This window comes from Eleginops maclovinus, chromosome 9, assembly GCF_036324505.1.
Source record: "Eleginops maclovinus isolate JMC-PN-2008 ecotype Puerto Natales chromosome 9, JC_Emac_rtc_rv5, whole genome shotgun sequence".
Lineage (NCBI taxonomy): Eukaryota > Metazoa > Chordata > Actinopteri > Perciformes > Eleginopidae > Eleginops > Eleginops maclovinus.
The window spans coordinates 9,668,149-9,679,942 of NC_086357.1; the positions used below are offsets into that span (position 1 = coordinate 9,668,149).

At 36.5% G+C, this 11,794-nt stretch overlaps 1 protein-coding gene across 1 annotated transcript; it reads right to left on the bottom strand.

The window, feature by feature from the left end:
- Positions 1-1,743: 1,743 nt before the first annotated feature.
- LOC134869399 (regulator of G-protein signaling 5-like) lies at positions 1,744-11,390 on the bottom strand. The gene is made up of 5 exons (XM_063890988.1): positions 11,227-11,390; positions 10,161-10,274; positions 9,009-9,070; positions 5,622-5,788; positions 1,744-4,245 (listed from the first exon to the last, which is right to left on the bottom strand). Exons 1-5 carry the CDS (start codon positions 11,268-11,270, stop codon positions 4,081-4,083), a joined length of 552 nt encoding a protein of 183 aa, XP_063747058.1. The 5' UTR covers positions 11,271-11,390; the 3' UTR covers positions 1,744-4,080.
- Between the last annotated feature and the right edge of the window lie 404 nt (positions 11,391-11,794).

An 11,794-nucleotide genomic window follows, 5' to 3' on the forward strand; every position in this document is an offset into this window, starting at 1 on the left:
GCAGCTGCCTTATAATAAAGCTTAAGTAAATATAAAAACAGCATTGAATGGTTTTATGGTCCTAAAGACTGTTTTAAGCTCTGGGGACAATACATGTGTTTTTCTCAAGCGTTCTGTAAGCTTCATCTTTAAAAAAAAAAATCGTGGGTGTCTTAACCATTGGTTGAAGCTCAATCTCCCAAACAAATGAACACATTTAAAGTTGCATTCAGATATAGTAATATATTGGTAGGTATAGTAATATGTGGTTTCCTATCTGAAGTCTAATCATTGTTTTGGCAGCAGATGTGAAAACATATGTGGGTCTGGTTGTGCTTAGAGCGCTAATCATTACTCCTGGCAAAAGAGAAAGAATGAATCATTCCACGCAAACTTTTTCAGGAGTAATTAATCAGGCAATCCTGTCAAAGTGAACTTCTTCTACTGCACATTTGGAGGGAAATCAAGTCACGAATCAAGTGAAATGCCCAAAGCAGGCTCTTAGGCTGTAAGACTTATAAGGCAGACTAATACAGCATCATCAGTGATTTTTATTAGGATTTTTATCAGCTTAAATTACCTTAAATGTCTATGATTTCTTAAAACTGTTTTAGGAGATATTTACAGCTTTTGGCATGACATATATTCAGCTTTAGCTTGTTATGTTACAGTGTACCAAACATGTAAAAGCAGTGAATTCGACAAAACAAAATGTTTGTTAGAAATGTCACCAACCTCCTTTTGGGACACAAGGAATTTTGACCTTTTCCATCTAATTCTAGGAACAGCAATAGTAACAGATGTGTCCTTGCAAGCTTTTGACGCTGCTTCTGTTGACAACCAGTTCTTTAGCCGCATCTGTTTCTGGCGTCTTTGTCCTTCCACTCTGATGTTTTTTAATTGGTTTACTCTGTTTACTTAAAGCTATTTTTGCCGGTTAACTCCTGTTTGCTTGGTAGTTCTAAAGCAACATTTACATTTTTTGAAATGTAAAGCCCTGAGCCAATGCCAAAATTGGTGTGAGCCAATGAGGAATCTGTCCAGGCTAGTCCATTACAGCAGCTGTAGCAGCATCTCACTCGAGCGTCTTAGCATTCTAACAGTAGTACTTTCTTGTGAGTGTTTTAACAATTAGTTTCATGGGGAAATATGGACCACTAGTACTGCAAGTGGGCTGTTCTTTTATGAGTGGTTCCCAATAATGTTATCTAAGTGGCGGTATTAAGTCAATATATACTGCAATGCAAAGGGAATGGTAGAAGAAGACTGCTAGCCTAAAATATTGACATAAAAAATGTAAATACTTAAAAAAAACTACTTTGCAAATGCTTTGTGTAGGATGAAAATGCGCTCAACATGTTTGTTAGAGCTAATTGACACACAGCATTAGAACATCTGAATGTAAATCCACTTTCGTTGTTGGTTAACATAACTCAAAAAGCTTGAAATGGATCTTGTGGCATGGGCTAGAAGAAATAGTTGGTTGTTCTTTTTCATTTTTGTCGTAACAGACTCAATCATGAAGTACTCCATTAATGAATGATAAAGACATTTTGTGATTGGGTATAACATGAAGAGAAAAGAAAGTGACAATTGAAAGTCAGGTGTTTCCTTTTTTATGACAGTGAAAAGATTCTAGGAAGTATTTGCCAGCTCTCCATTCAAAGAACCACGGATTCCATTTTTGCACTAAAGAATAAGTTAAACACAATCGATTGTGTAAAAGTTGATATTTACATGTCAAAATAAATACATCTTCAGGAATTGAATGCATATATTTCTTTTTATGTGGATGACTACAGCAATTACATGCAAGGCAACATCAAATAATACATACTCAGCATTGTCAAAGCCCGTATTGATTTTTCTGAAACATTAACCTGTATGAGGCATAAGGTAACGACACCAGACTGGCTAATCTGTGCCATAATAAACCATTGTCAATACTAATTTTGCTGTATACCGTTGGTATTTCCAATGCCCTTTTAGGTAGAACATTTAAAAATATAATTCATAAATTGAAAAAATGAAAAAAATCCGATTAATCCATTTTTTCTCATCAGTTGAGCTTGATTTTGAATAGTTGCATTAAAAAATAAACAATACGGACTTACAAAAGGCTGAATATCTAGAAAACATATATTTGTGATGGTTAAGACATAATGCTTTTGTTTATATGAAAAAGCATTAGAGAGTAAATATAATCACACTTTGTGAACGCTACATTCAATTACTGTAATGATAACATTTAGGACACCCAATCATTGCACTCCAACACCAAACCCACCATCACATCCGTATACGTCTCAGCTTGGTGAAATGTATGTGAATACCAGTGTTTTCTTACAGCATGAGGTGAGTAATAACTTGTGTTTTTAAAGTGTTAACCTTTGAAATAACAAAAGTGAGAAGTACATATGAAGTCAGTTTTATGAACTGTGACTATGTTTTGTATACTTGTATCATTGAAATAACTCCCTATCGTTTTTATTTATAACTTTAGATCTACATTTAGTCTGTTACAATAACCAGTGCTGAAAATCTGCAATTTCAGTCCCCCATGTTTTTCCCTTGTATTATCACTGAGATAAGGTGTTGTCAGTGACTCTGCATGCTTGCATACATATTTGACATTATCGCATGGGAAAAGGACTTTTCTTTGTTAAAACCGCTGCTCTCTTCCCTTTTTCTTTTTAGATTCCCTCCTACTTGATTTTCCCATCTTAGCAACATGCATTTAGTGGTAGCCAAGGAGCTCAACCACTGAGCCAACTAGCCAGCACTGTTCTCAAGGATGTCTCTCACAGGATGCATCGCAACCAAAAGGGGAGTGTGGTGACAATCTGACCTTACCCTATGTCTATGTGAGTGTAAGAGTGTGAAAGAGACAAAAACTAAGTTATGTCATAATTGTAATTAATGCACTGGTATGAGAAGAGAGTCTATGTTAAAATGTCTTTAAATGAAATGACAAAATAGTGGGTTGTTGTTGGAAATGATTTAATGTGTTCATTTATTCAAAACAGCCAAATGTGTAACTCTATGTATATGAAGGGTTTCCAGATGCTTTCCTCTTGAAAAGGCACAATATCTTTTGGGGGAAATACAATATGTTCTGATGTCTGTATGAGTAAGATGTTTAGGTCTGTGGCAAAATAATATATATTTTAGAATGTATATATATATTATTTGGATTTTTTTACAATGTGCCCCTTATTTTCCTTTTTCTTTGGGAAACATTTAATGCAACACTTAACATCAGTTTGACTTTAAGACATTTGAAGGCATGGGTGAGTGTTATACTAAAGACATGACACAAACTGAAATTTGAGTCGAATAAAATTAATGTTTAATTTTGTCAGTTGAATTTTGAAATAGATCACCAAAATGATCACTTACTGCTCAGCATTTAGACTCGATATCATAAAGTCTTTGGAGTATTCTACAGAATGCATGACAGTCAACAAAGCCAAACTCATATCTGTCAAGTCTAGCAAAGCTTCATCTACACGTTGGGGAACAAGTGATAGTAAAACAAGGGATAATCGAATTAGAAAAGTTTGAGCATGTATCCAAAAATTGGAGAACTGACTTTTGTGGTCCTTATAGAAACACATTGGTGTCTGTTTGGATGGGGGTCTGAGTCTGTTGATGTGGATGCTCTTGTACTTCTTCCTTAGTGTGAGAACCAATCAGGATTTGGACCAGCTTGTTGAATTTGGGAGACCCTCACTTCTTTGCGAAGTTTGGGATTAATTGTTGAATTAAATGGAAGCTCCAAACTACCATAGAAGTTCAAAAACATGCGTGTGTATGTGTGTGTGTGTGTGTGTGTGTGTGTGTGTGTGTGTGTGTGTGTGTAAATTGGGGAGGTTGGGTAATTACAAAATGCAGTCTCTCCCTTTAGTTACACTCAAATTATAATTTGGAAAATTAATGATAGTTTTTAACTTTTTTTTTCCAAGTTAGAGGTTTCAATTGTAGCTACAAATAGTAGAAGATTAAACGTATTTAATCCAACAAATGTTTTTCTAATTATTTCAATGTTAACTGACTGCTGTTTGAAACCCAACACCCCCAACCTACATGAACTCCTCCAGCTTAGTTGACCAGGAGCTCCTGGTACTGCTCAGAGCGGAGGAAACGCCCGAAGGAGTCTTTCTCCATCAGGGCAAAAATCCTCTTCTGGGCCAGGTCAAAGGTCGCAGGGGACAGAGAAACCAGGTTTCTCAGTGTCACATCCTTGGTGAAGTGGTCAATATTCACCTGTGGTGAGAGGAAGGAGGACAGAACATGCTGTCAGAAACAATCACAATGCAATTGATGCAGATGAACAGAAATGGTAAGTAATAAATGTTAACATGAATAACTTAGCAAGATTGTAATGTGTCTATAATAGAAGACTCAAGTGAAGTCCACAAATGCATAACAATTTTGAAAAACTGAGTTTTACTTGCTAGTACCAAAAACACTTCCTATCTACACAAGCAAGCGCTTCATAAATTCAAAAACACAATTAGTCTAGTCCAAATACGACAGTGTTATTTTTTGATAGCAAACCCTGAAAACAGAGTTTCTGAAAACCATAATCCTTTTTACAAAAGCTTGAACACATTGTGCCTGTAGACACAAGGCCAAAGTACCTGTGCAAATGTGGAATACGCCTCAGAGAGAGTAGCCATTTTGGTCATACTGTTTATTTATTCTTTGTCTATTTCAATTTGCCAGTTGTTATGTTTATTCCAAATAAAATATTAACCAGATAAATTAAGCCCTGACTGCCAGGAGCTGATTTAAGACCTACCAGAGGCCTGATGTTTATGACAACCAGTTCATAACAGTCCCAGATTGATTGTAACTATATGCAATAAAGCAAACACACACATACTTTACTTACAAACTGTTCCTTTGTTATTATTATTACCAATTATATTACCGAGAAGAAGAATCAGATAGTGTGTAGATCAGAACAAGGCATTGTATTTTGCTCTAAAAAGCAAAAATCACGTCCTCTAACCCAAGATGGAAATACTTAAGTCAATGTGTTTGTGTGTGTGTGTGTGTGTGTGTGTGTGTGTGTGTGTGTGTGTGTGTGTGTGTGTGTGTGTGTGTGTGTGTGTGTGTGTGTGTGTGTGGTGTGTGTATGTGTGTGTTTATTACCTATGTGTGCGTGTTCCCATGCCTGAACAGTTCACTGGCATGTCTCAGTACATTCTCTCTCTTTGACCTCATCTGTTTACACTTATACAGGCCTGTATTTCTCATCTACACTACTGATTACATAAAGAGTCCAACGTTTTGAAATGTTTGCACATTTCTTTTAAACTTTCTCTTTAACAATAACTTCTATTTCAGCATGAATAACCTTTTCAGGAGTGAGGTGTATTTTAGTAAATGCCATATTACTCATTACCCTGTTGACAAAATCCCTGTTTTATTGCCAACTTACTGAAAGCAACTTTCAGCAATTGTACTTTTAGCAGGACTAACTTCTTATTGGATCATCTTTTGGAATGCGACTGCTGCCAAGTGAGAGCTCATTGTTGAAATGTTGGTGCAGATTACGCAAAGCATGCTACATTTATTTATTAAACCATGGGGTGTTGAGTGCATTAAAAGGGGTAATCAGAGAAGTTCCTGACCTCTCTTGGCCCCTCAGACTGGATGAAGTCTTCATAAATCTTCTTAGCCTTGGCTGCCATCTTCACGGGGTTCTTGATCTTCTTGAATTCCTCGCAGGTCACCCAGAACTCGATGTTCTCATCACTGAACTCAGACTGGAGGAAGCTGCGGAAAGCAGAAAGACCATCTGATCGGAAAAAATAAGAAAGAGATGTGTATTAACAAGCAGCATAATACATTATGGAATACTTGATAAATACATGAATGAAACATCAAAAGACTTACTTAGAAGTAGTTATATACATCATCAAAATAATTAGCTAAACTAAAGTTGTATTGACCAAATCAGAAAACTTTTTTTTTTGAAGAAAACCAAAAAAGTATCAACAATAGAAAGAAAGCTCTCTTTGGACAAATGCAAAAGCACAGTAGTTATTCCAAGATAACCATCCAAATATGAAACTAAATAAAACATTGACTTCTTTCAGTGAGGACCATTGTGGTTCAACATAATGGCTGTTAAAAGTTCCCATTGTCTGATCCAGCATGTGCTGCAGATGATAAGCTTTCTATTATGGCCTCAGGTTTTTATCTGCAATCTAAATGACTAGTTTGGTTCAAAATAGCACGGAGTCGCAATCAAGCTGCAGCCCTTTTAATGACCTTTAGTACAAGGACACACAAAGACAGAAGCACAAACACACTGGCACTGATGACAATTTACGGATGTTTGTATCAGAGCAGCAACAACTGGCAGAAGGTGCATGTCATGTTTAGGCTTAGGGTTTTTTTTTTTGTATATTTATGATTTTTACAACATTTTACTTCCGTACCACATTATGCCAGAACAAATGACATATCAGTTTCAATTAACTTCACTGACCCGTCATTGTTAAACAAGCTGCATAATCTTTCAAACAAACAAAACCATGACAAATTAATGTAAACAAAAACACCACCGATATCAACAATGAAATTGGATGAAACAGAGTATCCCAGAACATTAATTTCCTGGTTTATAATATACATTACATAAGGAAGGAAGGAAGGGGGGGGGGGGCGGAATAACTGAGAGGAAATAACTCAGAGAGAATCCCATGGGAATAAACAGGAGTGGAGCCATAAAGAATAATGTTAATGTAAAAGCTGATGTAGATGAATCATCAGACTGCAGCAGTTTGCAGCAACTGTGCAATAAATCAACTTGTGTGTAATCATTTAGACTTCTCTCTTGAGACGTTATCATAACGCACACAGCTCCAACGGATGGATACACACTCAGATGCATGTACACATTCATGCAGGCATGCAAACATACATCCCTCTGCCCTACACTCTGCTGAAGGAGACACTTAAGAAGTTATTCCACCAACCACTGAGCTCTGCAGAGGAAATGCTGCTCCCTACACATGCATCAGCTGGTCAGTAACATCTGTCTGTGGATCTGTGTTGATGCACAGGGGCAAATTAAGTGACTTATTAGCAGGAGAGTTTACACGTAGCGCTAACGACTGTTAACCATTAGAGTTAATCATCCGTCTTGCTGGCTCTCAGGCTTTCTGTGCACTTTAGAAGGTAAACACCCCAGCCAGTGGTTGCTTTCAGGTATACATGGAGGTTTAAAATGTGTTTTTCTTACATAATGCTTTGGCAATGTTACATTAGTTCTTTATTTTCTGTTGCCCAAATAGTTTTAAGCGAACTTTAGAAGAAAAAAAAAAGAAAAGAATACAATTTAGGCTTAAATAACTCAGGCAAAGACAAAGTGAACTTCTGTCAGAAGTTGGTGATGTATGCTACACTTCATGCATGGCTATAAAAACAAAATAAACTCTATAAACAGAGTCAAATAATTTAAGTTAGAAAATTGGACATGGACAGAGGTCTTTTATGATCTATTACTGATAGGGCAACATTTAACCATCTTTATGCAAGCTTTTATTAGGCATCTTCACTTTGTTTGGAGACAAAGATAATTGAATGCATTTGGTTCTAATCCATGAGCAATTGCAGCAGACAGCAAAACAGGTGATCAGTTATGGAAGTTTAATGTTTGCTACTTCACTGAACCACCAAACACTTGCATAAAAAGGTTTAATTTAAGAAAGTTTAATTTATTAGCCTTTCCAGATTTGCAAAATACAATTGTTTTTAACAAACCTATCTTTTGTAAATTAGGATTTATTAACATTTTGGTAGTTGAAAGGTATCCCTGAGTGACCAGAATCAGATTAAGACATAGTTGCATAGTGCCTGGAAAAGCAATGTCTGAATCTAAAATTAGGTAGTGATTAAAAATACTACATACAACAGTACGCTTCAAATTAACTTGAACTAAACAGTGGGGTAGGGTAAACTACTCTAGAAAAGTTTTGTTTGGTGTGAGGGAGACGCACAAAATATGATTAATAAACTACGTAAGGATTGTGTACAGATATGCCATTAACAATAATCTCTGCCTGAAGACATATTTGTTATTCATTTAATTTGCAATTGTAAAAAACTTGTGGTTGCAGTATTTATTTGCAAGAGGCCAAAGAAACCACCTCATTATCTTCATCATTCAATTGAACAAATGCTCAAATGGAAATCCTACACATAATTTAAATAAAGAAGCACACACGCTAAAACCAACCCAGGCTAGGTTTGCTGTACCTGCAAACGGTCTTCTTGACAGAAACCAGACATTGTGTAAGACATGTATTTCTACTTGTGAAACCGTGGTGCCAGCTGTTACAGAATGAAGATGGTAGCAGCTCTGGTAAGTGTGAAATGATGGTGCTTTCAGTCTTAGCTTTAGAGGACATCAACAAAGCAGAGATGCTGCAAAACAGAACGTAATAGGCTAACCAATCTTCTGAAATGTGTTATTTTTTTCGGGAGATAATTGTTGTTGGAAAATAACCAAGCATCAGCCAGCTAAGGGGAAAGATGGTGTGCACAAATGGCATCATTATTAGACCAAAACGTTTTGCAACGGTATAGCTACATGAGTTTATTTTATATTCTTTCCTCTATTTTGACATTTGAAGCCATGTTTTTGTAATGTTGAGTTATGGAGGAGTCAAAGTTTTTGTCAAGTTTTTGTTGTTTTGAAAGATCCTAGATATTGCTATACAGAAACAAACCCCTTAGAATGTTACCAGCCACATCAAACCATGGCAGAATACATTCAATGTGTGTTTCTACCACTCCTGAATTGTGGTATATATAATCTGGAAGACATTAAGCAGTTCAAATCCAACAGTGACTCTTTATTTAAGTAACTCACCTTTTTTTTTTCTCCCTAAACTGGCAATTAGAGAGAATTTAATTTTAAGCTGTCAGGAAATGCTTCCCTGGCTTCAGCTTAGTGCATGTGAGAGAGAGAACAATTTAGTAATTACAGTGAGAAAGCGTAAACTTACAGCTGTTGTTCAGGACTCTGTCCAGACCCTCACGCCACTGAGCAGCCTCATCAGGAGTCGGCCTGCACACAAAATACACCAGTTCAGTCCACAAAGTAGGCAAACAGTAAATTAATATCATATAAAATAGAACTTTACTGCTGCTATAAATGAGTCTTCATCACTATATATGTTTACACTACACATGAGATGTGTGTTCAGTGATGTCTGTATTTGTGATTCGGGAAAACATCTGTACTGAGATTAGATTTGTGGTAAGCTTTTTGACTTTCTCCCGAATCTCTGTACTATTTCAAGGAAGAGTTGTGGTTTTGGAACTGCATGAACATTTCCAAGGAAGCTGATACATTCTATTAGCCGGAAGCACCAATGACAAGCCAGTGAATGATTTGTAAAGCCAATTAAGGTCCTTAGTAAAAGGGCAGAACGATCATCCATCATCTAATAAACGGACGTTTTAATATGAGCAAGCTTGCTTATGTTCCAGTTTAACATTGTGGGGTGTAAAATGTGGAACCCATCTGCAGTATTTATGACTTTAATCAAAATCAGAGAGAGATAAGATACAGTTGGGTGACAGCACATGCGTTTACAAGGCCATCATTCAAAGAGCAAATAAAGAGGAGGATTGCAGATTATCAATATGAGTGGCAGTGGCAAGAGGGATATAAAAAGTTCTGTATGACTCTAAAGGGAACTAAGAAGAGTAAACAGATCAAATCAGCCAAAGCCGCACTGACTTTGTGGACTAGTTTCTGGTTAAAAAGGATGCCATGGTTAAAATAATCACTTTATCCAACTTGAACAATTAAAGGATATGCTCAATCTGTTACCCCTACAAGATTGCTATATAGCAAGAAATAAACGAAAAGTAGTTCAACATCTTATACATAAATCCTCTCCAACTCAATATTTTCAAGGTGATGCGGAATCAAATGAAAGCATCTAAATCTGTTTACCATCTAACAGGTACACTTGAGCAGAGACATTGTCTGGAGAGCTGTACGGTCCTTTGATCTCTACATATTGTCCCTGCTCAGGGCTCTGCTTGGACACATAAGCATAATGTATCTTGTTACCAATCCAACATGCTTTCCCTACCTCCTAACACGTTAATCTCAGGGGCAGAGACTGTTGAAAAAAAATGCTCACTTCTGCTGCTTCTCCGGCTTCTTCTCAGTCTTCTCAGGGTAGGGGATGATGAGGTCAATGGCATTTTCCGGCTTCTGCAGTAAAACGCCCAATTTTGACTTGATCTCCTTCGCCCTGGAAGACAAAAAGCAGACGGCTTCTGTGACAAAGTCTTTGCTGTGACTTCTTGGACATGAAAGCAATAATAATCCAGTCACAATGTTTATACAAGCCTATCATCCTCTCTCCAACATGACTCTGGTGTATTGTATTTATAAAAGACTAGAAATGTAAAAGCATGTCAGCTGATTCAAATTCAACACTTTTTGGTGGGAATTATGTTTTACAAAGAGGTCCAATGTTTTGAAGAAAAAAGTAGCAGTTAAGTCTTTAATAATAAAACTAAATAGAAAATATTGTTACGATAAATACAACTCTTTACTTTGAATTACGATTTTAGGTCGACCTTTGTCTGTTGAATACTTGGTTCTAAAATGCTCATACTCAGTGCATTATGGCCTTTATTCAAGTTAAAGTTACCTTACACATTATCATTAGGATACAATGTCTCACTACTTTTCTAAAGGTGAAAATGTTTTTTGACCAGTATAAACTTTTACTTTTCTACTCCTTTTGCTTAGAAACCTTTCTGTCCTCATCATTTGAGTCCGTAGCAACACACAACATTGAACTGCCCTATGTAAAATGCATAAGAAGTTGAATAAAAAGGAAAAAAACATTCAGGTTAGGATTGAAAATATTCTGAGGTCATTATTCAGGTCAAAAAGGTCTGTTCCTCAAGGATGTGAAGAAACATAAATCCCTTTCTGAAAGAAAAAAGTTCAAGATGATGAACTTCACTTAACCTTTAAGTTCTGTCAGATGTAAACTGTTGTCCTGAGACGACGGCAACTTGGATTTACAATTCATGTTTTACAAAATATCTATTTTAACACACCATGATGTATTAAACATAATACATTTTAAATACTGTATAATCAAACTTTCTTTTGGATCCAAACCAGATCAGATAGGAAAAAACACAATATATGGAAGGTAAAAGGAAGAGTGATGAAGCAGGTCTCACCTCTCCAGGCAGGTTTGGGGCAAGGCAGCTAATCCTTTACACATTTTCCGGCGCTCTCAGTTGCAGTATTAAGGTAAATTCGATCTTTCTGTTAGCTCCTGTTAGTCTTAGATTGTTTTTTGCTGTCTGTGTCTGGTTTTCAGCTCATGGGGAGTTTTATATGGACACTCTTTGGGCTTTGGGCCAACAGCTCAGCCAATCAGGCTGGAATGTGTGCAGTTGAGGTGCCGGGCTGAGGAAGGGCGGGATTTCAGACTGGAAAGCTCTGTTTGCTTTCAGGTTTCAATTAACCAACAGATCCTGAGCCAGTGAGCAGGAGGCTGCAGGACTGTGTTTGGCATCAATATAAGCTTGTTAGGAAAAGTTATTAAAGACTTTGTTGCTATGTACCACTTTGTGAATTACATTGTATGATGTTATGTTATATTTGCATTAATACATTAATATTTTACATGTTTTTCGATTCAGCAATTTCATTTAGAGTCACATTTAGTTATTTCCTGTTTGTTCTTTTTTTTTACAACTAACCTTTACCCAAACCCTCACCCAATGGTTTACCATTTAACTA